The 25,762-nt window shown below is 50.3% G+C and overlaps 13 protein-coding genes across 13 annotated transcripts; 8 read left to right on the forward strand and 5 right to left on the reverse strand.

The window, feature by feature from the left end:
- Positions 1-687: 687 nt before the first annotated feature.
- On the forward strand, positions 688-3,376 carry ASPGLDRAFT_67693 (putative AAA family ATPase; the record flags this gene model as incomplete). The annotated part of the gene is made up of 3 exons (XM_022549172.1): positions 688-771; positions 918-3,090; positions 3,156-3,376. The coding sequence occupies 3 exons, from the start codon at positions 688-690 to the stop codon at positions 3,374-3,376; spliced, it is 2,478 nt and encodes an 825-aa protein (XP_022399526.1).
- A 506-nt stretch (positions 3,377-3,882) lies between these two features.
- ASPGLDRAFT_27069 (uncharacterized protein) lies at positions 3,883-5,389 on the reverse strand (the record flags this gene model as incomplete). The annotated part of the gene is made up of 2 exons (XM_022543627.1): positions 3,883-4,500; positions 4,556-5,389. 2 exons carry the CDS (start codon positions 5,387-5,389, stop codon positions 3,883-3,885), a joined length of 1,452 nt encoding a protein of 483 aa, XP_022399527.1.
- Positions 5,390-6,203: 814 nt separating this feature from the next.
- ASPGLDRAFT_129243 (heat shock 9/12 family protein) lies at positions 6,204-6,581 on the forward strand (the record flags this gene model as incomplete). The annotated part of the gene is made up of 3 exons (XM_022540875.1): positions 6,204-6,237; positions 6,288-6,480; positions 6,536-6,581. 3 exons carry the CDS (start codon positions 6,204-6,206, stop codon positions 6,579-6,581), a joined length of 273 nt encoding a protein of 90 aa, XP_022399528.1.
- A 155-nt stretch (positions 6,582-6,736) lies between these two features.
- Positions 6,737-7,585, reverse strand: ASPGLDRAFT_27070 (uncharacterized protein; the record flags this gene model as incomplete). Its single annotated transcript, XM_022543628.1, has 1 exon — positions 6,737-7,585. The coding sequence occupies one exon, from the start codon at positions 7,583-7,585 to the stop codon at positions 6,737-6,739; it is 849 nt and encodes a 282-aa protein (XP_022399529.1).
- A 228-nt stretch (positions 7,586-7,813) lies between these two features.
- On the forward strand, positions 7,814-10,066 carry cog6 (Golgi transport complex subunit COG6; the record flags this gene model as incomplete). Its single annotated transcript, XM_022549173.1, has 2 exons — positions 7,814-8,110; positions 8,162-10,066. The coding sequence occupies 2 exons, from the start codon at positions 7,814-7,816 to the stop codon at positions 10,064-10,066; spliced, it is 2,202 nt and encodes a 733-aa protein (XP_022399530.1).
- ASPGLDRAFT_48952 (Nif3-like dinuclear metal center hexameric protein) lies at positions 9,833-11,419 on the reverse strand. The gene is made up of 4 exons (XM_022547003.1): positions 11,299-11,419; positions 11,203-11,246; positions 11,021-11,149; positions 9,833-10,953 (listed from the first exon to the last, which is right to left on the reverse strand). The coding sequence occupies exons 1-4, from the start codon at positions 11,364-11,366 to the stop codon at positions 10,124-10,126; spliced, it is 1,071 nt and encodes a 356-aa protein (XP_022399531.1). The 5' UTR covers positions 11,367-11,419; the 3' UTR covers positions 9,833-10,123.
- A 159-nt stretch (positions 11,420-11,578) lies between these two features.
- ASPGLDRAFT_75431 (BolA family protein) lies at positions 11,579-12,549 on the forward strand. Its single transcript, XM_022549798.1, has 2 exons — positions 11,579-11,923; positions 11,991-12,549. The coding sequence occupies exons 1-2, from the start codon at positions 11,695-11,697 to the stop codon at positions 12,164-12,166; spliced, it is 405 nt and encodes a 134-aa protein (XP_022399532.1). The 5' UTR covers positions 11,579-11,694; the 3' UTR covers positions 12,167-12,549.
- ASPGLDRAFT_36949 (peroxiredoxin family protein) lies at positions 12,366-13,130 on the reverse strand (the record flags this gene model as incomplete). Its single annotated transcript, XM_022544756.1, has 5 exons — positions 12,366-12,394; positions 12,444-12,609; positions 12,668-12,713; positions 12,770-12,869; positions 12,923-13,130. The coding sequence occupies 5 exons, from the start codon at positions 13,128-13,130 to the stop codon at positions 12,366-12,368; spliced, it is 549 nt and encodes a 182-aa protein (XP_022399533.1).
- Positions 13,131-14,622: 1,492 nt separating this feature from the next.
- skn7 (putative stress response transcription factor SrrA/Skn7) lies at positions 14,623-17,694 on the forward strand. The gene is made up of 7 exons (XM_022547004.1): positions 14,623-15,051; positions 15,109-15,125; positions 15,289-15,361; positions 15,441-15,584; positions 15,637-16,527; positions 16,575-16,764; positions 16,819-17,694. Exons 1-7 carry the CDS (start codon positions 14,989-14,991, stop codon positions 17,337-17,339), a joined length of 1,899 nt encoding a protein of 632 aa, XP_022399534.1. The 5' UTR covers positions 14,623-14,988; the 3' UTR covers positions 17,340-17,694.
- Positions 17,439-17,997, forward strand: ASPGLDRAFT_508124 (uncharacterized protein). The gene has a single exon (XM_022547390.1). It carries the CDS (start codon positions 17,538-17,540, stop codon positions 17,820-17,822), a length of 285 nt encoding a protein of 94 aa, XP_022399535.1. The 5' UTR covers positions 17,439-17,537; the 3' UTR covers positions 17,823-17,997.
- Positions 17,998-18,246: 249 nt separating this feature from the next.
- Positions 18,247-20,560, forward strand: ASPGLDRAFT_67702 (translation initiation factor eIF2B catalytic subunit epsilon; the record flags this gene model as incomplete). Its single annotated transcript, XM_022549174.1, has 4 exons — positions 18,247-18,324; positions 18,406-18,462; positions 18,529-18,653; positions 18,709-20,560. 4 exons carry the CDS (start codon positions 18,247-18,249, stop codon positions 20,558-20,560), a joined length of 2,112 nt encoding a protein of 703 aa, XP_022399536.1.
- Positions 20,561-20,689: 129 nt separating this feature from the next.
- ASPGLDRAFT_67703 (uncharacterized protein) lies at positions 20,690-23,408 on the reverse strand (the record flags this gene model as incomplete). The annotated part of the gene is made up of 3 exons (XM_022549175.1): positions 20,690-21,860; positions 21,917-22,995; positions 23,049-23,408. The coding sequence occupies 3 exons, from the start codon at positions 23,406-23,408 to the stop codon at positions 20,690-20,692; spliced, it is 2,610 nt and encodes an 869-aa protein (XP_022399537.1).
- A 1,459-nt stretch (positions 23,409-24,867) lies between these two features.
- On the forward strand, positions 24,868-25,684 carry ASPGLDRAFT_67704 (putative alanine--tRNA ligase; the record flags this gene model as incomplete). The annotated part of the gene is made up of 2 exons (XM_022549176.1): positions 24,868-25,111; positions 25,146-25,684. 2 exons carry the CDS (start codon positions 24,868-24,870, stop codon positions 25,682-25,684), a joined length of 783 nt encoding a protein of 260 aa, XP_022399538.1.
- Positions 25,685-25,762: the final 78 nt, after the last annotated feature.

Consider the following 25,762-nt stretch of genomic DNA (forward strand, 5'->3'; position numbering starts at 1 on the left):
TTTTCTGCTCTCCGTTACCTACACCCTGACCACCTCTCTCATGCTCCGAAATCTACCTTGAACTCAGGTGCCAGCAGAAAACGAGACACCCCGGATTGTCTCTAGCGATGTGAAGGGGGCAGAGGGAGCCGGGTTATGACAAAAGGGATATAATAAGATATCCTCCGCAGCCGATTTATGATTCTAATTCTGGCCATGTATTGATTATTAGAGATCTGGGTTCTCCGGGCGTGACTTGTTGATGTTCATTTTGGGCATTTCTGACATTTCGTTGCAATGTATTATCCGATAACGGGCGTTGGAACGCTGATTTCTTGGAGGCCATTTGTATTTTAGGCATAGAGTCCATTCATCTCTTAACATATCTATATAAGCACGTCTTCCGAAAACGTATGCCGGAGTACTACCACTATGTACATAGTATGGTTCGCCCAAGACTGCGACTCAGCGGTGACCAACGACGTCACGCCGCAAGCGCCCCTCCTACCTCCATTCACTTTCTGTCCTCTCATTGACTTCAACAACCCGGGGATTGAAGATTTTTTTCGTTTAGCCACGCCTCACACCTCATCCAGTGAACATTGGAATATCACTGCCCTATCTCGATCTGTGTCGATCTATGGCTGGTGCGGGCGGGCGCCGAGGTAACCAACTTCGCTGAGAACGACCACAGCTCGCTCAATCGCAATGGCCAAAACCACCTCTTCGCTACAAAAGACCTACGATGAGTGCTACCTCACGTGTTCAACCGCCGTTTACTTCGAAGGCAAAGTGGGTTGTCTTTTCCGTCCTTCCTTTCGTCCTCATCTTCCGTCACTGGCTCCGTCACTCCAATACACACACACACTCTCTCTCTCTCTCTCTCTCTCTCTCTCCAACTCACTTTTTTGCCTCAGCTAACCTGGACAATGGTTTAGAACAATGAAGCTGAGGCTTTGAGATCCTGGCGCTCCGCCCTCGAAACTATCAATTACCATAATGCCTATCGCCTGTCTGCCACCTACACCCCCCGAACCGAAACCGAAAAGGCCCTCCAAGACTCCATCCGTCAATTAGAGACTCAATGTCGAGAACGCGTTGATCTCCTCGAAGCCCTTCGTGAAAGCAGGAAAGAAGCACAGAAAGACAACAATCCAGCAACCAACGACAACGGTACCGGCAACGGCAACGGAAACAGCAAACCTACAAGTCCTACCGGGTTATCATCGCTAAAAGGGAAATTCTCGTCCAAGAGTCCGACTTCGCCCACAAATACTACTAGTAATCATAATCGCACGCCCGGCTGGATCGGTGACGGTACCATCCCCGCTGTTCACTACGCCGATCTATCCAAACCCCCCGCATTACCGGGTCGGCCCCAGCCTCAGACCAGGATCAGTTCCGAGTCGATCGCCCCTCGACACGCGACTACGACATCATCTGCTGTCTCACCGCCATCCCGGGTCCTATCCGATTCCTCCAGCAGACCCAAGACCAAGCCAAAGCCCCCGTCGCAATCGCGTACCTCGAGTCCGGAAAGAAAAGCACCGGACAATATACCGCCCATGTTGTCGACATTGCGCAATAAGAATCCCAAAAAGGATCCTAAGAAGGATCCCAAGAAACAGGCCAAGAAGAAGGCCAGTAGTCCCAGGGCTAGTCCGGAACGGGACTCGAGGCCGGCTGCTTCGCAGGCCGCCGCGGGCTTAGCGTGGGATAGTAACTATCGGTCACCGTCGTCGTCGGACAGAGGGGCCAGTGATGCGGCGCTAGTGTCGTCGAGGATTAGCGTATCGGACTCGAGATATTCGTCGGGGGAGGAGTTGCCGACGAGGAGGACGTTTGCTGATGACACCGAGCCGAGCACCTGGCGGACGTCTGACCAGGCTATACGACGAGCTCCTGCAAAGACTCCAGTGACTATCTCATCTGCTGGGTCCGGTAGTGCGCATCCTCATTCTGCGAGTCGCGAGCGGTCGTATTCGTCAGGGTCTGTGCCGCGTTCCTCGCCAAAGCCTTCGGTTAAACCCAAGCCGGCTGAATTGAGGACGTCGCAACAGGCTCCTGCTCGACCAAAGCTCAATGGCGCAGCATCTGGTTCCGGAACGCCCAAGTTTAGTCGGACAAGCCACCCCGTATCGAGAACTCGAATCACTCCTACTTCAACTGGGAATAAAGATGCAGGACTTTCTGGTTCAATGGACCGAATGGGTATTTCAGATCCGGCGATTCGAAGGAAACCGCAGGCCCGAAGAGAGACACCACCGTCGAGTGATGCCGAGTCACCAGGACCCCGGTCCACAGATGCAGAAGAGGATAACGAAGAAGATGACGGGGACGAATACGAGGACGAAGATGACGCGATTATGGATATCATGAGCAAACTCCCCAAAGGCGTCGACACCATGGCAGCCCGCCAAATCCTCAACGACATTGTCGTTCGCGGCGACGAGGTACACTGGGACGACATAGCAGGACTCGAGGGCGCAAAGAAAGCCCTCAAAGAAGCCGTCGTTTACCCATTTCTGCGTCCAGATTTATTCTCCGGCCTCCGCGAACCAGCTCGCGGCATGCTCTTATTCGGACCTCCGGGTACGGGTAAAACAATGCTTGCGCGAGCCGTAGCCACGGAGTCCAAATCAACCTTCTTCTCTGTCTCCGCCTCAACACTAACATCAAAATGGCACGGTGAAAGCGAAAAACTCGTCCGCGCATTGTTCGGCCTCGCAAAAGCCCTCGCCCCATCCATCATCTTCGTCGACGAAATCGACTCCCTCCTCTCTGCGCGATCATCAGGCGCAGAAAACGAAGCATCGCGTCGCTCAAAGACAGAATTCTTAATCCAATGGTCTGATCTGCAACGTGCAGCCGCAGGACGCGAACAAGGGAAAGCAGATAAGAAGATCGGAGACGCAAGTCGTGTTCTTGTACTGGCTGCTACGAATATGCCCTGGGATATCGATGAAGCTGCCCGACGCCGGTTTGTAAGAAGACAGTACATTCCACTTCCTGAGCAGGGCGTGCGCGGACAACAGATACGCAAACTCCTCAGCCATCAAGTCTACGAGTTAGGCAATGATGACATCGAAGTTCTCGTCCAGGTTACAGAAGGTACTTCCCCCCTTTTTTTTTATCCCCCCATCACCCAAAAACCATGTACTAATAAATGAATGTAGGCTTCTCCGGCAGCGACATAACAGCCCTCGCCAAAGACGCCGCCATGGGACCCCTGCGCAACCTCGGCGAAGCCCTCCTGCACACGCCCATGGACCAGATCCGGCCGATCCGGTTTGCGGATTTCGAGGCGAGTTTGTATGCTATTAGGCCGAGTGTTAGTCAGGAGGGGCTGAAGGCGTATGAGGAGTGGGCGAAGAATTTTGGGGAGAGGGGGGGGTGATCGCCCTCTTTGCTTTACATTATGGAGTATTTGGGTTGTGGTTGTGGTTGCGATGTGGTTAAAAGTATGATTGCGGTGGTAGATTGCGGACTGGTTGTATTGTATGTATTTGATGTTGATGTTGATGTTGGCGTTTTGATGCTTTATGTACGTTACGTTGTGCTAGGTTTACTTGTCTTGGTTTGGTTGCTTTGGTGGGGAGTATTGGTTTTGGTTTGGTTGGTTGGTTAGCATAAATGGTTATGATACTCAATTCTTTCGAATCTTTCGAATGATGTTGGACATAAAAGAATTCGCAATGTGCGAAGTGTAGATTGATGTAGCAAGGCCTGCTTGTGTGAGACATAAAACGTGAACAGGATGATAACTATTGACAAAGTAGAAAAATTCGCGCCCTGGTATAGACATGAACAAGATAAATCCTCCATCTTTTGCATCTGACAATCAAGGCCTGCCTAATCTATGTACTCCGATAACTAATGATCAAACTCGATCAAGGTAAACTCTCACATCGCCAAAAGTTCTTCAATATAATCATCCAACGCAATCATCCTAAACCGATTCCCCCACTTCGACCGGAATTCCTTCCGCCGATACGCCTGGCTCGTCACCTGCGAAAAGCTCACCAGTTCAACGGCCCAGCCTCGCTGCAGAGCCCGCTCCACCATCTTCATGAACCCGCCCGAGTATTCAGCTGCCGCCGCATCACCCGTGGCGAGGACAATCGTGGCCGGTTCGTCCGTATCCAGGAGAGACTCTAGGATCTTGAGGTGTAGAATTTCGTCCACACCTTGCTCGACCCAGCGCTGGGCCGCCTCGTTCGTTTCAGAACTGGTGACGGCTTCTTGGGAGGCTGTTCGGGCATTCTTTCGGGACTTAACCTGGCGGCGTGTTATTTGTTTCGCTTTGTGAACGCGATCCAAGATGTTTGTTTCGTAGCCGAGTTTCTCGCCTTCGTCGATTGCTGGAAAGCGGTCTGATCCTACCAAGACTCTCTTGACAGCTGGTCGATCACGCTCCAAAATCAATGAGAAATTCTTAAACGACAGCGGTAGACGGCGAATTCGGGTTGCTATGGGAATGTTCCGTGACACTTTAACCGAGTCATGGAATCCGACCATAATCTTGATACTTGTTAGTAACTATACTCGATATGTCGTGTTTGTCAGGGAAACTTACATTGGAGATGTCAACAAAAACATGAACAGGCCGGGTTTCTGCATAGTCCGGAAATTTCTTGAGTAATTTGGAATGGAGACCATCTCTCCGCTCATCCGCTGATTTGTATACGTTTGACTGTATACGAACCACACCACTCTCAGGTGACTTTTTGATAGTTTCAGAAGTCAAGGCGCCATCAAGTTCGTCGAAAGAGGACGGCGGGCTATCGCATAGCTCTGATTTCGCAGGCTGTGCGGAGGATGTAACAGCTCCTTTCTTTGAGAGCGGAGGATCAAAGATGCCGTCCGACTCAACAGTACTATCAGACGAAGTAGCCTCAAGCGTGGCTTTCTGAGTATTGTGCTCTTTGGCTGAGCCGGATTCCACACCGGCTTCACGTTTATTCTTGCGAGATTTAGGAACGAGGACCCGTCTTGGAGTGCTCGGGGTATCTTCAGGATTGACGAGTTTAGGTGACGGCCGCTGAAGGATCTTGATTGGTGTAGATGGTTGTGGGGACCGTGGACGTGGAGTAGTACTCGAAGACTCGGAATCTTGACGATCTTCGGCTGCGGTGGTTGCGGAAGCAACGGCAGTACCTTGACCTAAGAAATCCCACAGAGAGCCGAAATCACCAAGTTTTGGTGTAGCATTGTCCCCATTGTTGGTATTTTTAGGTGTCGGGCAGCCTGAGTCATTGTTGACATCCTTCAATTCTTCGGCCGGAGGTGTAGCGACATGGTCTTCGGGGTGGCGAGACGGGATGGAGTTGTTACCAGCGGCGTGAGCAGGGGAGCGAAGCAGGTTAATCACCGGAGTGAGATCCCAGTTGGATGTAATCGATGCTGGCATTGATGATGATATAACTCAAAAGTCAAATGCTGTAAATTGAAAACCGTGGCTGCGATAAGACGTTCTGTTCCTGAATGCGGGGCAGACAAAAACAAAAGGGAGATACTGAAAGATAACTAGGAAAACCGATAACTAGACAAAGGATCGTGAAGAGCTCGCATATATCAAAGAGATAAGACAAGTCAACATGGTGGTCGAAGAGACCTGAAGGCAGAAACTTGATGCCATACACCTTGGAGTTGGAGAAAGAGAAAGAGGAGATAATGACTCGATGGCGGTGAACTGTCTCTAGTCTGCCATTATGCACCGCCTTCTATGCATAGTCTGAATCATCCGTCCCAAAATGGATTAGTGTCACGGAGGTGCGAGAACAGATGATCCGAAGAGACTTCCAAATTTAGACAAGGTCAGTAGACTAACCACTTCTGGACTAGTCTAGGTTATATCATAAACTGCACGTGCTCTGTGCGCCATCACGACGTCACTGTATACTTGGACTTGGTCTCGAACGTCATCCACGGTTCACCCATTTATCATGTAGTATGATCTTCATTGGTCTGCGATGGCATTGTTACCATGGAATTCCCTGTTCAGGCTTCGAATGAAACATTACTTGGAGTAACAAGTTGAGCCGGAATCTTCTACGACGTCATGGTACAATATTTGGCTTCAAGGGGAGAATAAAAAGGTATATAAGGGTGCTTTTGTTCGACTCTTAAGACTTCCAATCCATCAACAGCATCTCTATATCTCTGAACAAAACAATCTATTCTATCATTTCAAGACCAATTCTACCCTCTAAACAACCATCACAATGTCTGACTACGGCCGCAAGGACTTCACCACTAGTATGTTTCTCCCACGATGACTTGAAGATACAGCTACTAACAATGAGCAGAGGCTAAGGAGGAGGTCACTCCTGACTCGACCAAGTCCACCCAGGACAAGGCGAAGGAGACTGTCACCGATACCACCGACCGTTTCTCTCGTGGCACCCAGTCCGACAAGGACAAGTCTGCCCCCCAGGAGGCTTGGGACAAGGGCCAGCGTGTCCACGACAACGAGCAACACGGCGGTGCCGGCCAGTCGATGTAAGTTAGCCGTGATTTGCGACCTCAAAAGAGACAGATGCTAACTCTGTTGCAGTGGCGACAAGGTCAAGGACACTCTGGGACTTGGCGGCAACAAATAATTTGTCTGAACTGAGAATGGGTTATGAATATGTATAATTAGACCTATGACTCTTACGAGTTGACGATACCACTATGCCGTGTTCTAAATAATTGATGAATAATTCGTTCTGATCATTAATGTCCATGTTCATCCGTCTCACGTAGCGTAGCGTTGTTATTCCCTTTGTTCGAGCATTGAATCCCGTTGTTTAGTGAGTTGTCCCAGTTCAAGTTCTAACTGTCGATACTGGGCCCGAGCACTTGGTATATCCCCGGGCAAATCATAGAACATCCGGACCCGGTTTTCCAGGGTCTCGACCATTTCCTTGATTTGAAGCACAACCCCCTCTTCCGCAATCAACCCCTCAATTGTAGCCCCTTTATGCCTATTCCTCTCAAGTGACGCGATTCTGTCCCGATATTCTCCCACTTTCGCTGTGAGTAGCTTCGTATTCCTGGTCCATTTTGCCGTCAACGCCGGCAGATCCGAGGACGTATCGTTGGCTTCATCAGACTTGAGCGTCTTCAGTTGTTCCTGCAACGCAGCCAATTCCTTTTCCAGATATCTATGCAAAGCATCCACCTTCGAGATTTGCTCGCGAGTATCGAATTCCTCTTTCGTAAGCTCGATAACTGATTGTCCGAGATCGGTAGTCTCCGTGCTCAATGCCCCCAGAACGGCGGCCGTTTCTGCCAGATCATCCAGATTTTGCCTCCCTTTGTCATCCAGACACATTTCAACTTCGTCCAGTAGTTCTAGTTTCTGGGTGTCTTCCGCTTCTTCCCGCGCTTTGAATCCTTGTACTGCCTCTTCCCGTGCGCGATGGAGTAAGGTGGCTTCCTCATCAGCGGCATCGTTGGCTGCGGCTAATGCTAGCAGAGTTCGTAGGGTGTCTTCGTTTCTTTCAAATGAGGGAACGGGTTTCGGTGCGTATTGGCGACTCAGCCAGGAATTCACATAGGCCCAGTCTTTGGCCTGGATGGCCGCTTGTCGTGCTTTGGCGGGGGAAACGAGGGGGTCCATGATGCGATTCAGATGTCGTTAGGCGAAGATATTAATTGGAGTGTTCGATGTATTATTATTATTATTTTGTCGTTTATAGTATATGCCTAAATGGTGTTGTTTCTTAGGCTTGAAATGTTGTTGATCCGATCAATAAACCGGGGCGGTTAATCCGGTCCCGCTTTCTCTCCACGGAAGCATCAAGCTGTCAACCACCGTTTCCCCTGTCCCGATCTCAACAACACCAACATGGCAAGTTACTTCCCACCCGGCGCGAATTTCAGCCATGCGTCCCCACGAGCTTTCTCTCCGGCAAACTCGCCGCTCTCCCCGCCGGCGCAGCGATCCAATGCGCTCTCCAACCGACTGACGAGTGTCCTTTCGGCTTCCTACGCGGATTCGGATATACGCGATGCGCTGGAGACGCTGAGTCTCAGAGGGGTTCATAATACGGCGGAGACACGGAGACAGTTACGGCTGGATGTGCAGAAGGAGGTTGTTGATTGCAATGCCGAGGTTGTTAAAGATTTTGGCAAGGTCGCGGAGGTGAGTTGGGTCTTGGATCTTGTGGGGGATCAACTGGTTGACGTATGACAGCAATTGAAACGAATTGGAACGGTGATTACGAGTTTGAACCAAACATGCGACGAAATGCGGAAACATATCGTCCTTGCGAAGCAGGATACCGCCCCCGTGCTGGATGAAGCAACGTCGTTGATGAACCAGAAACAAGAGACGGAGACAAAGCAGGAGCTGCTCCACGCTTTCACGCAGCACTTTATAATCTCTGACGAGGACTTGCTAGCTCTGACGTCTGCCGAAGTGCCCATCGATGATCATTTCTTCGACGTGCTCGCCAGAGTAAAACAGGTACACCATGACTGCGAGGTCTTGCTGGGAGGAGAGAACCAGAGACTGGGCTTAGAGATCATGGAGAAGAGCTCCCGGAACCTCAATTCGGCGTATCAGAAGCTCTACGTGTGGATTCAGAAGGAGTTCCGGTCGTTGAATCTTGAAGATCCCCGGATCAGCAGCTCGATCCGACAAGCGCTACGGGTGCTGGCTGAGCGGCCTAGTTTGTTCCACAGCTGTTTGGACTTCTTCGCAGAGGCGCGAGACTACATTCTGTCTGAAGCGTTTCACTACGCACTCAGTGATGCTGTTTCTGGTGCTGGTGGTGATCGCAGCGTGAAGCCTATTGAATTCTCGGCACATGATCCTATGAGATACGTTGGAGATATGCTGGCATGGGTGCACTCGACTACAGTCTCGGAACGTGAAGCTTTGGAGGCGCTGTTTGTGGCCGACGGAGAGGAACTCGCAAAAGGCATCCAAGCCGGCTTAAGCAGTGAACCATGGTCTCGAATCGACGAGGACGAAGAGACGGTTGCGTTCGATGGCCGCAAAGCCCTCAGCGACCTCGTCAACCGCGACCTCACCGGAGTCTCTCGATCCCTACGACAGCGTGTTGAGCTGGTCATCCAAGGCCACGACGATCCCGTCACTTGCTTCAAGGTCATCAACCTACTGTCCTTCTACCGGACGACTTTCTCCAGACTAGTGGGCCAGCATTCCAACCTGGTGGAATTAATGCAGACATTGGAAAAGTCCACCTTCGGCCACTTCGAAACCCTCATGCGCGAACAAACCACCACCCTCTCCAACGACCATCCCGCCCTAACCCCCTCGCGAGACCTCTCCGCGCCACAATTCCTCCTCGACGCCCTAGAAGGCCTAACCTCCCTCATGAAAACCCACGAAGTCTCCTTCGCAGATGACACAGAAACGTCCGGCGAAAACCAATTCACCCCCGTCCTCCGCGTCGCCCTCGACCCATTCGTCAAACTCGCTCAGTCCTCAGCAGAAGACCTCCAGGACGAAACCGCCGGCACCATCTACAAGACAAACATCCTCCTCACAACCCGCACATCCATCTCCGCCTACCCCTTCGCCAGCGCAACACACCTCCAGCCCCTCTCAACCTCCATCTCAACAATCCGCATCGCCCTCCTCGAGATCCAGCACCGCTACCTCCTATCGTCCTCGGGCCTCCAAGTCCTCCTCGAAGCACTCGAACCCTACTCCCCATCTACCTCCACTACCCAAACCAAAACCCACCAACGCCAACCAAGCACCAATCTCGCTTCGATAGTCACACTCCCGGCCTTCCAACCCAACTCCCTCATCGCAACCAGCCAACAACTTGACGATTTCCTGCCGTCGGCGCTCATGGATGCCACGGAGAACTTGAAGAGGGTGCAAAGCGCGGGATTTGTGAAGAGGGTTACGGAGGAAGCTGTGGAGGCGTTTTGTCGGGACTTTGAGTTTGTTGAGGGGATGATTATAGGGGCGGATGAGGCGAGGGGTGTCTCGCTTGTGAGTGAGGGTGGTGATTGGAGTGGGAGTGAGAATGAAGGTGAAGGTGAGGAGGGTAAGGAGAAGTATAGTTTGAGGGCGCTGTTCCCGAGGACTACGGGGGAGATAAGGGTGTTGTTGAGCTAGACTTTTCTTTCATTGGTATTGTAAATCATCTTTATAGCAATCATAAGCGTGGCATCGTTATATCCGCCGAATCATAATCCCATACGGATCCCGATCCGCCTTGCTAACATCAACCTCACACCCCCCATCCTCATACATTTCCAACTCCTGAGTCTTAAGCCCCTCTTGTCTGACACTCTCCCACTCCTCCTGCAAAGCATTCTGCAACTTCTCCTTCATAACAGCACGCAAATACCCCCGTTCCGTGTTCGAATGGCTCAATGAAACCACAACCTTCCCTTGCTCAATAGCCGCAAGAGCCTCGTGGTGGCTCATTTCTCCCGTGAACATTAAATCGGGGATCTCGCTTACACCCTTCATAAGCACACTAGACCCGGACCCCGGGCAGACGCCAACAGTGCGGATGCGGGTGTCTTCAACTTGCGAACCCTGCGGGATGGCGATGGGGATACCGCCCGGGTTACCCACTCCAGCGGCAATATGGTCGATAATCATAGACAGCGGCTGCGGTTCAGAGAACGTAACGAGACGCCCCATACCCGCATTTTCACATCCCTCAGGTACAGACTGAGAAGGGTGGATCGTCTTGCGGGTATGTTCCAGTTGCAGCGGGTTTTCGGTAATTCCTGTTGGCTGGGGGTATGTCGGTTGCGTGTAGAGCTGGGGGATCGGTTTCTGCTCTGCCGGCGCCGGGGGCAATTCCTGCGGTTTCGAGATGAAACACCCCGTTACGATATCGCAGAGCCAATCGCCCATACCGCCTGGCGCGGAGTCGATGGCTGTATGCGGGGAGTACACGCTAATTCCTGCTTGCGCGAGACGGAGGAGGGAGGTTTGTTGGGGGTCGTTTAGGGTGAGGGATTTGAGACCGCGGAAGATGATGGGGTCTGTTGTCGTTGGTTACTTGTTAGTGGATTGATATATGGTAGTGGGTGATGGGTGGGAAGGGAATACGGTAGGCCACGACCACCGAGTCTCTGCGGTTGATGGCTTCATCGGCGACGGCTTTGGTGAGGTCAATGGCTAAGAGGACCGAGTTTCGTGGGCGGTGTTGGGAGGGGTTGAAGGGGGCTTCGAGGAGTACTGTTTCTGTTAGTATCGTATGACATGCCATTGGGGACATGTGGTTTGCGTACAGCCTGTGTTGTCCCAACTCTTATCTGCCAGTGCTTCGGGATAGCTATTTCATTTTGTCAGTCAATGTCAAGCTCAAGCTTCAACAAGAGACGTACAGCTTTCTCATGGAGTTCACTACTGCCCGCGTAAAAGGCGAGCAGTAAGTGGGAGATGATGATGGCATGGTGGATAAGCGACGCAGTGTGCGCGGGACAGACATCAATAGACAACCCGTGTAGAGAGAAGAAAGATATCTGGGGAAGAAAAGATGACGCCGATTGTTGTAGAACTCAAGCCACAGCACCAGCCACATACCCTACGATCAAACTCACCAATAAAAAATCAGCATATGAACGGTAAGCAACGGACCGACGTTGGATGATTAATTCCGTCATTCTCTCGATTGGAATTGGAATTCGGTATCCGATAACAGCATCTTTACTGCCTTACTTTTTATACCCTTATCTTTTTTCTTTTTTCTTTTTTACCTCTCCTCTTTATAGACCGCGTTGATGTTCTCCCGCAGCACCACTATCTTCCGCAGAAGTTGTCGCTATCTTCTCCGCGCCCCCATCCACAACCCCCAGGTTAAGAAATCGTTCTTTTCGCTCTCCGCGCGCTCTTTCGCGGCCGTCGACGCAGCCATGGCAGATTCGAGTACCGGTGTTACGGCGGAGTTGGTGCGCAGCAAGTTGATTGAGAAGCTGCAGGCTCAGCATGTTGAGATTGAAGATTTGTCTGGTACGGGTCTATAAAGAGATTTAGAAAAGGAAAAAGGACAAAAGGGATGAATGCTGACGAGTGACAGGCGGCTGCGGACAAGCGTTCATGGCGATTATCGTTTCCCCCCAGTTCGAGAGCAAGAACATGCTCGCCCGGCATCGGTTGGTGAACGCCGCGCTTAAGGAAGAGATTGCGGCTATTCATGCCTGGACACCAAAGTGCTACACACCGGAGCAGTGGCAGTCGTTGATGCAACAGTGATCTGACAATGACATTGGAATGTGATATGGACGGATTGCATAAATGCCATTGTTAGGCGTTGGAGGAATAAAAATGTATATTGTACGGATAATGTTGGCAACGGGACTATGGTTGTCGAATATGATTGAATGAATAATTACACTGTTATAGATGGTCATTTACAATGGCATGAATGTACATTTAATCTATACTAGAGCGTTTAACCGAGGACCTTCTCGGCCGTGGAGACTGATTCATGTTAGCAGTGGTCTGAATAAAGTCATAAAGGCGTGCATACCATTGACACCAGCGTTGTCCGGCTCAATGAAAGTCTCAGTGACCTTGCCGTTCTCCACGGTAAGAGCGTAACGCTTGCTGCGCTGGTTGCCAAAGACGGAGGTGCTGTCGAAGGTCACGTCGAGGGCCTCGGAGAATTTACCGGTGGGGTCACCAAGGAAGCGGATCTAGTCAGACATTTAGCAACTGGACTGTGTTATTGTTATGGAGAGAGAGTTGACATACGCCGCTCTTGCCGGTGGGGTCGAGGGATGTTCCCCAAGCCTTGGTTCTATTACGGTCAGTAAGATATGTTATTCAATTGAAGCCGGGGGCGGGTTTCCATACACGAAAGGATCATTGACGGAGAGAACGAAAACCTGACCAGCTTCCTTGAGCTTGGGGTGGTTGATATAACCAGGGACGTGGGTGCTCGAGCAAGCCGGGCCTATTCTGTCAGTCGCACTCTTCACGGTATGGGAGATAACCAGAGCGACGTACTAAAGGCAGCAGGAGTACCAATGATAACACCCTTGCCCTTAATCTCCTTGGCGAGGTTGACCTTGTTCCCCGGGGAGTTCTCGACCAGAACGTCAAGGTCCGGAATGGAGTCGCCCTTTTGGACGAAAGCCGGTGCGGTCTTGTGGAAGAGGGCGCGCTGGGAGAAGGCGCGGGGAAGGGAGGTAGCGACACGGCGAGTAGCGAACATTTTGTGTGAGGTTTTGGGGTGAATTGAGGGAGTGGTTGAGGTTGTTAGAGTAATTGAGGTGGTAGGTTGAAGAAGGCAAAATATGTATTCCGCTTATATTGGGTCCTGGCCGATTTCGTCATAGCCGAGCGATTACTACTCCACATGGCACAATCACAACATTTATACTTCTACGCATAAATTTACATTTATTCTTAGGAGATACTCGATACTCACTCTGTGGTTGTGATTCATGGTTAATCACATTTCGAACGCTATGCAGGCTCTTTGCTTAGAAAGAGACCTGAGATCGAGCTATCTCAGCATTATGAGTTAGGTTCGAGAGAGTACCAAGGTTCATGTACACAGGTTGAGGATCAACTTCGCAAGTATTTCGTACAGGATATGGAAATGTGGGTGCAACTGCAGTAGTGGTTGGTATGTTAGCATTTTGTCCCAGTCAATCTTGTATGTTTCTAAACTACGCATTCTCAAGACGATGGCTTGGCAATCTGAGAAAGACTTGTCCAGTCCCTACAAAATCTAAACAAATCCTCGCCCCAAGAAGCTACTCTGGTGACCATCATATCCGTGGGGTGAAGTAACCTCACAGCTTCAGCGAGATACCATTGCAAGCTTGCTCCGGTACTCAGGCCAATGCCCTTGGGCAAGTTGAGCTGCCCATGGCACCGATATATGTGGCGCCAATTATCCGAGTTATTCTCCGTCAAAAGTAGAGACCCTGAACCTGACCGTATGGAAAGTGGGTGATATGCCCGGTGAAGCTCTGTATATTTCTGTAGATGTGTATCATGATGCTCGTTTTGATCGTTGCAGGTGGTGTACTCCGTGTGATCGGCGGGAGTAAACGCCTCGGATTTACTCGGATATTGGCTACATACAAGTTCAAGGTCCTGAGAATCTTTTTTTTTTCTTTTTTTCTTTTTTTCTTTTTTTCTTTTATGTTTCTTTTTCTATCTTCCTTTCCTGTAATAGATACATGAGCTCTAGCTCAAGATGTCTCCTATTTTGTAGTTGTATATCCTAATGCTACATGAATGTTGGTGCTCACAGCGGGGATGAGGGGTTGACAGCTGTTTGAATATGCATTGCATGACTGCAGGTTGTATATCACAGCCATCAACATGTGAATGTACTATGTAGAGTGTTTCAAGGATTATATACGGAGTACCACGAGTACAGATATGTAGAATAGTGGTTGTAAAGTAGAATAATAACAATAGCGAGTGCCCGAATGAGAACTCCGTACTTTGTATACAACACTGCTATACGGAGTAATACTACGGATCACTGTGTAGAACAACACAATGGACATGGGGATTTTAGACCAATGTCAATCACTACAGAGCTTCCAATCAGATGCCTGATTCTCCTCATTGGTCTGCAGACAAGTACAGTACATCGCAGTGAGTGCTGTCAATCAGTAGTAGTTCATATATGATATGAACTACCCCCGGGAACAAGCAAGTTCACTTGAATCTGTCCAAATCATTTTATGTGCATTCTACTATTCAATCTCTAAATATAACAAACTCAACTATATATAACAGCTCTAGTGGTGATAGTTCCTAGTATTCCGGGGTCACTGCGGAATTCCACTGGGCCCCGTCCCACTGACCACTCTTTTCTCCTCTCCTCCTCTTCTTCCCTCTTTTCTCCTCCAACTCACTCTTCTGTTCTCTTCTCTTCTTTGAATTCTTTTCTTTTCTTCTCTCGTTCTTTTTCTTTTCTTTCTCTTCTTTTCTTCTCTTTTTTTGATATCTTTTTTTCTCTCTCTTGTATCTTGTTATTTTCCCGTCACTCACTGTGATAATCCTCCCTGCTGTTTTTCGATCGGTCGCGACCCGTCTAGCCCACGATGGAGGGTGGCCAGACCTCGACCTCGTCCAACTCCGGGCCCTCGGGCAACTCCAGCGATTTTGTACGTCTCTTCTTATCCTACATATTTTTATTATCTCAATTATACTGACAATGGCAGGTGCGAAAACTCTACAAGTGAGTTCTCTTTCCACCCCGCTACCTTTTTTTCCCTTCCCTTTTTTTTTTTTTTTTTTTTTTTTTTTTTTTTTTGCTGCCTTTGTTCGGCGGCGTTTTCGGCCCAACACCTGGCGCGCGACCATGGATCACATCAATAGTTCGTGTTCTGACTCGTTTCAAGAATGCTCGAGGACCCATCATATTCGGAGATAGTTCGTTGGGGTGACGAGGGGGATAGCTTCGTCGTCTTGGAGGTAAATAACTCGCGCCCACTTCGCCCCCGTACGTTCCGCTGGCGAGAACCTAGACTGACTGGAGGACCCTCTGCTCTAGTGCGAAAAATTTACCAAAACCATCCTGCCCAGACACTTCAAGCACAGCAACTTTGCCAGTTTCGTCCGCCAGCTGAACAAGTACGATTTCCACAAAGTCCGACAGAATAACGAGGAGAATGGGCAATCACCATACGGTCCCAACGTAGGCGACATCTACTCCTTTTTTGGACGTACAGTATTCTAATAGTGTATAGGCTTGGGAGTTTAAGCACCCCGAGTTCCGGGCCAACAGCAAGGAATCGCTGGACAACATTCGACGGAAAGCGCCGGCGCCCCGTAAACAGGCCCGCGACCATGACGACTCTGTTCCGACACAGCAGATCGATCTCTTGAACCAACAAATCGTGGCCCAACAGCAGCAGATCCAACACCTGTCCGACCGCTATGCTCAACTCACCGTCGATCATCAGCTCATGCTGCAGGAGGTGATGCGCGTGCAAAAGACCGTCCTCAACCACGAGAATGTCATCCACCAATTGATGACCTTCCTTCTGTCCGTCGATGCCCGGCAGAGACATGACAGCAAGACGGCCGCCCCCTTCCCAGCACAAGGGCAAGCTGGTTCAACCCTGAGTCCGTCCCAGGTCACCCCGATTGACGATGAGCCATCATCGCCACTTCAGCAGGCCTCGAAGCTGCTCAACGATATGCACTCCGAAATGCAGTTCAACCTCACTGGTGTTGATCAACTAGGGGAAGCCAAACCGACTACCGTGGTATCAACGCCGACTAACGGAATGGTGCGTGCGCCAACGGCTGGAAATCCCGCGACTCTGGTTTATCCCACCACAACGCCCAAGATGAATGGCGAGATGGATACCGTGGTTTACCCAGTTGGTGCAACCAACGGCATTGACCCCATGTACAGTGAGCATGTCAACAACGTGCCGTATCCGATGCCACCCAAGCCGGAGATCGAGTCCGGGGATGCTCGCCGGCAGTTCCCCGATAATCGAAAGAAGAGCACCAACGTTGATCCGGGCTGGATGCGCAGCCCGCAAATTTTGCTCGTTGAGGACGACGCAACGTGCCGTCAAATTGGTGGGAAATTTTTGTATTCGTTTTCTTGTGTCATTGATACTGCGGTATGTCTTGTCTCTTGGTATTATGGAACACCACTAACCCACCGCAGTTTGATGGTCTCGAGGCTGTGAACAAAATCCAGGATGGCTCGAAATACGATCTAATTTTGATGGATATCATTATGCCCAATCTGGACGGTGTCTCGGCTTGTCATCTTATTCGCCAGTTCGACCGGACTCCTATCATTGCCATGACATCCAACATCCGGAGTGATGATATTCAGCTTTACTTCCAGCATGGTAAGTGTACTTTGTTACTGATGCCTGCTTTCATGCGGCTGCTAATTCAATTAGGGATGGATGACGTGCTTCCCAAACCGTTTACTCGCAAGAGCCTGCTCGACATGCTTGAGAAGCATCTCGTTCACCTCAAGACTATTCCGCCGGGCATGGAAGCTCCACAACCTGCACCTGCGGTCCCAATGGCTGCGCAAGGCTCCGCTGCTCAATCGGTCAAGGAGGATAGTTCACCCGGTCAATCGCCAGCTGCGTCGATGAGCAACTGGCAGTCACCAGGCCAATTTCACGGCATGGCGGTTCACCCCAGTATTCCGCATGTACAAGGTCAATATGCTGCTGCCACCCCGGGTGCTCCGGTCGCATACGCAGTCGATCAAAACGGTGTGCAGTACCCAGCACCGACAGTGGCACTCGCCCCGGCCGGAGCAGCACCAGCAGCAGTACGGCCACCGCACCGGCGACAAGTATCTGAGATGTCCAGCGCTCCAGATAACCCCAACGGGGCGAAGCGACCGCGCATGTATGCTCAGCCTGCACAGACGATAGTCAACCCGGTGCAAGCACGGACGGGCTAGTCTACTTCTCCCTGAACTTCTGACGCGACATTTCTATTCCATTTCTAACTGCACATATACACTCTCGCGTACAAATTTGCTTCGAGCATTCGATTCGTTCATACCGTCGCCGGACTACGATTCATTTCTACCACGAATATTCTTACATTGTTCTCCGGGAGGTTTTCTCTTTTACATTCTTTGTGACTTATAGACTACATGGGGCGTTCTGCGGAGCTCTGGATCGAGACTTTGAGGACTGGCAGCGTGAGATGTTTCCATTTTTATATACTCCCTATGGGGAAGCGTTTGGTTTTTGGTGTACAAGAATTGGGATTGGCGGCGTGTGATTTTGATTTTTTTTCTCCCCCCCCCCCCCTTCCAATGTATCTATCTGCATTCGATGAACAAATTGGTTGCATCTATATTATTGTGTTACTATCAATAAGCTCAATAAGGCTCCACATGAGCGGCAGCCCGCATCGTCGGGACAGATTCGTCTAAACAAACCTTTGACAGAAAAACAAAAATACACACGCCTGCATTCTCCACGGGTCTAGACCTTGCCCAGGGTCGGCTCGAGGGTCTGGATTTTCGGGGGCTGCGCAGCGCCACTGTGGCATTTTCACGTGATTGAATGCTGTAAACAGTGCAAAAAAGATAAACATGGCAAATATATTTACCGCCGGGCAGAATCAAAAGTGGGATGGAGATGACTCCGATGGCTTGGCGGAGTTTTTTGTGAAAGAGTCGCGATTGAGTCAACGACGAACCTGTGAAAGGGTTGGATTATTGTGTTTTATCTGCAAGCCTTTTTCTGCCTTTGATTCCGCGACTGCACGGATAGAGGTAAGTGCGATTCCTCGCGTTGTGCATTCTCCGGTCGACCACACGGAGACTGGTTGCTAACTTTTGATTGTTAGTAGCCATGGCCCCTAAGAAAGGCGGTAGTGCACCGAAGCAGCGGAATGCCGCGGAGGAAGTCGAGGAGACACTTCAGGCCGTTGTATGTTCGTCCCTGGACCCCGAATTTCGATATTGCAGATCGACAGGCACAACGCGCGGGGCTGGAGACTGACTGGTTTAGGTCCTGGCAGATACATTTGAGGCGAGGTTCGAGCCATTTACTCTCGACAAGCCTAGGGTGGGTTCTCTTTTTTCTTCCATGATCAAGGGTGGGATTGGTGCTAATGCGAGTGTACAATTACAGTGTTTACTGCCGTTGGCCAACACGCCGTTGATCGAGTATACGTTCGAATTCCTTGCCAATGCGGGCGTCGAAGAGGTGTTCCTCTATGGAGGTGCTCACTCGGATCAGTTGGAGAAATATATCAAGTACGCGAGGGAAGGAATAAGGCGTGGCTATCACCAAGCTAACTTGTGGCACCAGCGCATCAAAATGGAGAGCACCCTCGTCGCCGTTCAAGCAATTGACCTTCCTCAAATCCACGTCCACGTCAGTCGGTGATGTTATGCGCGATCTCGACGGGAAGCATGTTATTACGGGAGACTTTATCGTCTTGAGCGGAGATGTCATCAGCAACATGCCGATTGAAGGAGCCCTGGCCACCCACAGAGCCCGCCGCGAAGCCGATAAGAACGCGATTATGACCATGGTCCTGCGCGAAGCTGGCCGGAACCACCGAACCAAGTCCTCGTCCGTCTCGCCAGTGTTTGTCGTCGACCCGACCAAGGACCGTTGTCTGCATTACGAGGAGATCGACCACCACGCGGAGCATTCGGAGCATGGAGCGCGGTTGAGCATTGATACTGAGATTATTGCTGAGCATCCGGAGATTGATATCCGTCAGGATTTGATTGACTGCAGCATCGACATTTGCACGCCCGACGTTCTGAGTTTGTGGTCCGACAGTTTCGACTACCAGGCCCCGCGGAAGCAGTTTTTGTTCGGTGTTCTGAAGGACTACGAGCTGAACGGGAAGACGATCCACACGTACATCATCAAGGACCACTATGCGGCAAGAGCCCGGAATCTCAAGGCGTACGACGCCATCAGCAAGGACGTCATCTCGAGATGGACGTATCCCCTCTGCCCAGACACGAACCTGCTCCCCGGCCACACTTACGAACTCCGCAAGAGCAACCTATACCAAGAACAGAATGTCACATTGGCGCGGTCATGCATCGTTGGTCGTCGGGTGGTGATCGGACAAGGTACCAGCATCGGCGAGAAGACGACAGTGAAGAACACGGTGCTCGGGAGGAACTGCAAGATCGGCAAGAACGTGACTCTGGACGGTGCTTATATCTGGGACGATGTTATGATTGGGGATAACACGACTGTTAACCAGGCTATTGTTGCCGATGGTGCTGTGGTGGGTAACCAGTGCAAGATCGAGTCGGGAGCGCTTCTCTCGTATGGAGTCAAGATTGCCGATGGTATCACCATTGGTGAAGGAATTCGTATCACCAAGTCTCCGAAAGAGGATGATGAAGCTGCACCTGAGAGCGATCCGGCAGTTGTCGGTGCAGGAGGCGAGGGCTACGAATTTACCCGCGACGAAGACTCAGACGACGAAGAGGACGACGCAAGCGAAACCTCCTCCGGCCTAGTCTACAACATGGCCAACCTCTCCCTCTCCACCGAATCCATCTCAACCCTCTCCTCCGAAACCTCCGACTTCGCCGGCTCCCGCGCAGGAAGCTACGGCACCTCCGTCTCCGAAGAAGAAAAAGAAGACCACTTCGTCCAAGACGCCGCTGTCAGCGTCTACGACAGTCTCCGCGACGAGGTCACCTCAGATGTCGTGCAACTCGAGCTTGTCTCCCTGCGTATGACCGCTAACGCATCCGACAACCAAGTCCGCCGCGCGGTGGTCTCCGCCTTCATGAAACGCATCGGGAACCTCATTGACGAGAGCCAAAAATCCGCATCCCAGGCCGTCCGCGACATCTTCGGCACATACCGCGAGATCGTGGAGCGGTCCCTGTTCGACCGCGACACCGCTGCGAAGCCGGATCAGGTGGACCTACTAGTCCTACTCCAACAAGACCTCGTCACCTGGCCAAAGGGCGATACGGTTCTCCTGTTTACTGCAAAGGAACTTTATGACCTTGAGCTGATTGAGGAGGAGGCGTATGAGCAGTGGTGGGATGATGAGCGGTCTAGTGGGACAGAGGATATGAGGAAGGTTAGGGCTCAGACGCAGCAGTTTGTAGATTGGCTTGCCAATGCCGAGGAAGAGGATAGTGACGAAGAAGAGGAGAGTGATGACGAGTAAAGTGATTTGTATATGCATTATGGGTTATGGTTATGAAGAAAAGAAGTTTCGATAGAACAAAATGCTACCTCGCAATGCGGCTCAAGTGTCTGTCCTATATACAATCCACCGTGTAGGCTAGAGCAGTCCCTACTGTGGACTACGTCGTCTTAACTCCCCACCATCACCCTGCCGACTCTGCCTCTGCCACATCCCCGAATACCTCCCCTCCAACCCCAACAACTCCCCATGCGTTCCCCTTTCCACAACCCTCCCCTCATGCAGTACCAAAATCTGATCTGCCTCAGTAACAGTACTCAACCGATGCGCAATCATAATCACCGTCCTCCCCCTCGCCAAATTCCCCAACGCCTCCTGCACATGCTCCTCGGTCTCACTATCCAACGCAGCAGTCGCCTCATCAAGCAGTATAATCTGCGGATTCTTAAGAATCGTCTGCGCAATCGCAACCCGCTGCTTTTCTCCACCGCTAAGCCGCAGCCCCCGATCACCGACTTTCGTCTCGTAGGCTTCTGGAAAAGTCATGATTTTATCATGGATGCACGCTGCGCAGCAGGCATTGTGGATATCCTCGTCTGTGGCAGAGGGGTTTGCGTAGCGCAGGTTGTAGAGGAGGGATTCGTTGAAGAGGGCTGTGTCCTGGGGGACGATGGCGATGTGTTCGCGGAGCGAAGCTATGATTATATCCTGGACATCGTGCCCATCGACTAGAATCCGGCCGGTTTGGGGGTTATAGAAGCGGAAGAGCAGGCGGAAGATAGTCGATTTCCCGCCTCCAGACTCACCGACTAGGGCTGTTGTCGTACCTGGTTCGCAGTGGAAAGATAGCCCGTTCAACGCATTCTTGTATTTCTGCGCATCATACGCAAAACCAACCCCCTCAAACGTAATCCTCCCCTGGCAGATATCCATGAGTATAGCAGCTACCCCATCAACAACCGACGCGCGCTCCCTTAACAACTCCAACAACCTCTCCGAATTAATCATCGCCGTCTGAATATACCGATAAAACGTCCCAAAGTAACTCAGCGGTGTCTGCAGCTGCGCCATATACGTAAGCAACGTCATGAACTGGCCCACGGGCCGCTGCCCGATGGAGACCTGGTACGCGGCGATGAAGCAGGTGAGTAGCAGGCCGATTGTGAAGACTGTGTTTTGGGCTGTTGTCATGAAGGATTGTGCGTAGAGGGAGTGGTATTCGGCGGATTGGAAGGTGGAGACTGCTGTGCGGTAGCGGGTTTGTTCGAGGGGTTCGGCGTTGAAGTGTTTTACTGTTTCGTAGGAGGAGAGGGAGTCGTTTCTGCTCGCATTAGCATATGTGACTATATGAGGGTGAAGGGGGGGGGGGGGGCTCACTTGATGGCATTTTCCTGTCTGTGAGCATTGACCTGTTGTCTTCGCATTTCAGCCCTCCACTGCGCTATACGCACCGTGACATAGAGATAGAAAAATGTCACAACAGCAACAACAAGCCCATAATACACATCAAACGCAATAAGAAAGTACCCCACCGCAACCCCCAAATCAATAATCATAGGCACAACCTGAAATGTAACCTGCTCCAAGAAAGTATTTACAGAATCACTCCCTTTATTCAACGCATAAAGCACCTCCCCAATCCTCTTATTCAAATGAAAGTCCAAACTCAACCCATGCACGTGTTTAAACGACGCAGTCGACACTTCCATGTATGCATACTGGCTAATCGGAATCCAGAGATACGAGCGCAGGGACTCGAGAAGGCCCTGGCTTCCTTGGAGCCAGCGGTAGATAATGTAGAGGCAGACTTGGAGCCAGGGGAGATGGAGTTTGTTGTCTTCGATGGAGAGCGCTTCGGTGATTACGCCGACTTGGTAGGGGACTAGGACGTTGACGATGCGTTGGAGGATTAGCAGGCCGAAGCAGATTATGACAATTATTTGGAGACGCCGGGATTTGGAGGGCCAGAGGTATGGGAATAGTATGGAGTAGCCGCTGAGGTAGTGCCACCAGGTGTTTGGGGGTGCTGTGGGTTTCTCGGGAGTGTCGTCGCCCTCGTTGTGTTCGGCCTCAGCTTTGATCTCTGAGGAGTCGAGAAGGCCAATCTGCTCCATTGGGCTATCTTCGCGAGAGCGCTCGTCCGACTTCGTGCGGACAAAATGCAGCACATACAAAGCGACCAAGAAAATCAGAACCACGAGCCGAACGACACCGGATATCACCTCCAGCAATTCCCACTTTGTGATTCTTTCCCGCAGAGGACCACCGAATGCGTTCCCGACGATGGGTTCATGATGTATGTTGGTATAAATTGATAACGAGGTAGCGACTATGGCGAGTTCGAATGGAGTCGCCATGGACCAGGGGATGAATTGCGCGAAGGTTGGGGCGGGATGGGTGTCGAGGAGAGAGAGGAAGATGACAACGTGGGAGAAGAATGATCCCACGACGTAGATCTATACGGTGATCCTGTTAGCTATTTTCCGGTCATGCAGGGCGAATAACTCACCACAGTCGCCTGCCCACACCACCACCTCTCCTCCTTGGCTGCAATAACATGACTGATGTGAACAGCAGCATCTGCCACAAAAGTCAGCAGAACACCAACCACAAGCCATACAAATGTATATCTCGCTCTAGAAGAAAAGTGATGCTTCTGGGCATCCGCAATCTTGTTTATCGTGCTCCTTAACCCCTTGGGCAAGGGCTTTCCCTCGGGACTGTACTGTAACACGTTACCATGTTGGGGGCTTTTAGCAATCAGAATTGAGTTCGTAATAAAAGAAATAAAGAAAACGAGCAGTGTAGCAGCAGGACAGCTAAACTGGAGGTAATCACGGAACTGCTGGGTTGTGTATGTTGGATCCATTGTGGTCCGTTAATGGTTGGTGATCGATGAGTTACATACCCTCTCCCTTATACATTCCTTCCGCAGGAATGTGGTACAAGAGCTGCTATGCTAGCATTCAATGCACCATGGAATAAACATAAGAAAGGGATTTCTATGCCATTGTGTGACACTGCAAATAAAGTAATAGAAAGATGTCGCGTGATATGACTCGACCAAAACCAAGCGCTATATATCCATATATCCTCGAAGAAAAAGGTATATCGCCGGAGCATGTGCGCGCCTCTCTACGATGTACTACCTCGCGATACGCATTGTTTTTTACAATCGTTACGCAGCTAGGGCTAACATGTCTACTGCGAACCGGTGGAGCTAAATATACATCCGTTCGTTACATATGCTTCGATTTGCAGCACGTAGGGTATCTTGGCTGCTAGTAATCTCCGCACGACTCATAGGATTGCAAACTTACAATTGCAAGGTCAATCTTGCGCGGAAGATTGTTCTCGGGTAACCATGGTAGCTGGAACGATCTATAAGACGAGCACCCGTAACCGTAAATCAATGCGTGGATAATTTGTGCAACCTATAGATGGAGACTTTATGTTATGCTCATATAGTAGAGGGTCCTAACGTCAGCGTCTTATAGATGCTCGCAATGATGCTGCCTCAAGAAACCAAATGCGTGGATGGTTTATATGATGCATAGATTGAGTACATTTGTACCCCCATCTGCCAGTTCATCTTCATTTTAAACTCTTTACTTAAGCTTCATATGCAAGTTTTCTTCGCTAATATGGCGAAATGTTGAATCCGAGTCTTCGATTGTATTAATTTGCTGGGACAAAGAATACAAAGTGAGCTTTTCCTGAATTCCGGAAATTAGAGCCCATACACATTTGGGTATTCATTTATATAACCAACTTACTACATAACCTAGTCAAACCATCACTATTTGGTAACCTTCGTTGGATTATTATTGAGGAGCTTCCTAGGAATGTGACCCTGTCATATATATCAAGAGTATACAGATTTGGAAGCCCCCTAGAACCTTTTAGATGGTTATAATAAGTCTACCTATTCAGTTAATCTCAGGGCGGACTTTTGCATCGTTACTACTCTGTACGCGGTTGTCTCATGTATCATCGGAACCGGATATGCAACTTGTTACATTGAAGCCCTAATTTACGACGTATGATTAACAGCTCAAGTACCTTTGAGCACGGGATCTCAACGCATATAAGCCTTTGCATAGATATTTTTATCAAGGCACCTGATTTCGTGATTGGCGGGAATGGCGCAGCGAGACGTATTCCCGCGCCCGCATCGGTAATAAAACCCACATGGATAATGTGATCTAAAGGTGATCTTTCAAGATGGTTTCCATTCCCTGCAATTTTTCTTGTTCAAGGTGTCGTACTCCGTGAAACATGGTATGTTATTTATATCTGCGCCAACCTGGAGATTTGCACTCACACCTATGCAGTCAATCTCGGCAATCGCCCGCACGGTACCAGTGTACCAGAAGCAAGCCTCTCTACACGAGCTTGTAACGAAAATAATCTCCTGCCAATCCACAAGATCTCTATCAGAGACTGACAGAGCACTCTTCAAAGACACCGAGGATAGTGACTATGTCATTGCAACTGAAGAAACGATATTCCACCCCCAAGGAGGCGGCCAACCCAGCGATAACGGCCAGATGAAGTTAGAGCGCGACCAGAGTTTCTTTCGACGTCAAGCTTGTCCGGAAAGCAGCAAAGAGTCAGATTTATCACATTGGGAGGTTTTCCGGACCTGAACAATTATTGTGGGAGGGTGATGTTGTCGTTCAGATTATTGATACTGCCAAGCGGAACTATCATTCTCGGTATCACACCGCTGGACACATTTTGGGAATTACTGTGAAACAATTGAAGGGTAAGATTGGGGATGTTTCTGAGGTGAAAGCAAATCATGCCCCAGGTATGGCGTTCGTGAAGTTTCGGGGTTTGATTGCCGGTGAGCATAAGAGTGATATTCAGGAGCGGGTGAACGAGCTGGTACAGGAGAATCTTCCGGTGAAGTTTAACTGGTGGGACGAGCAGAAGGCAAAAGCTCATTGTGCTGCGCTATCAGAGGGCTTCTCGATGCCTGAAGATGGCGATGTTCGGGTTGTAGATGTTGAAGGTGTTGGAGCTTATCCTTGTGGAGGGACGCATCTCCCTACCACCGCAGATATTGGGAGTATTGTTGTGAGGAGGATAAGTCGACAAAATGGTGTGACTAAGATTTCCTATGCTATTGAAGGTCCATGATTGTCAAATGAGTGTGTGAATTCTCATAATTCTGTACTCGAGCGGGCTCGGCAATTGTATGTAATTTCAAGTCATAAA

This window comes from Aspergillus glaucus (assembly GCF_001890805.1).
Source record: "Aspergillus glaucus CBS 516.65 unplaced genomic scaffold ASPGLscaffold_14, whole genome shotgun sequence".
Classification (NCBI taxonomy): domain Eukaryota; kingdom Fungi; phylum Ascomycota; class Eurotiomycetes; order Eurotiales; family Aspergillaceae; genus Aspergillus; species Aspergillus glaucus.

Excerpts from the sequence above, each read along its gene's own strand:
- ASPGLDRAFT_508124 (XM_022547390.1), top strand. The coding sequence starts at position 17,538 with ATGGGGCGTTCTGCGGAGCTCTGGATCGAGACTTTGAGGACTGGCAGC.
- skn7 (XM_022547004.1), top strand. The coding sequence starts at position 14,989 with ATGGAGGGTGGCCAGACCTCGACCTCGTCCAACTCCGGGCCCTCGGGC. Across the intron at positions 15,362-15,440 it reads ATAGCTTCGTCGTCTTGGAG|TGCGAAAAATTTACCAAAAC; the intron begins GTAAATAACTCG and ends CCTCTGCTCTAG. Across the intron at positions 16,765-16,818 it reads TCAGCTTTACTTCCAGCATG|GGATGGATGACGTGCTTCCC; the intron begins GTAAGTGTACTT and ends TAATTCAATTAG.
- ASPGLDRAFT_75431 (XM_022549798.1), top strand. The coding sequence starts at position 11,695 with ATGTTCTCCCGCAGCACCACTATCTTCCGCAGAAGTTGTCGCTATCTT. Across the intron at positions 11,924-11,990 it reads TGAGATTGAAGATTTGTCTG|GCGGCTGCGGACAAGCGTTC; the intron begins GTACGGGTCTAT and ends GACGAGTGACAG.
- ASPGLDRAFT_48952 (XM_022547003.1), bottom strand. The coding sequence starts at position 11,366 with ATGCCATCATCATCTCCCACTTACTGCTCGCCTTTTACGCGGGCAGTA. Across the intron at positions 11,247-11,298 it reads GTGAACTCCATGAGAAAGCT|CTATCCCGAAGCACTGGCAG; the intron begins GTACGTCTCTTG and ends AAAATGAAATAG. Across the intron at positions 10,954-11,020 it reads CTCGGTGGTCGTGGCCTACC|ACCCCATCATCTTCCGCGGT; the intron begins GTATTCCCTTCC and ends CAACGACAACAG.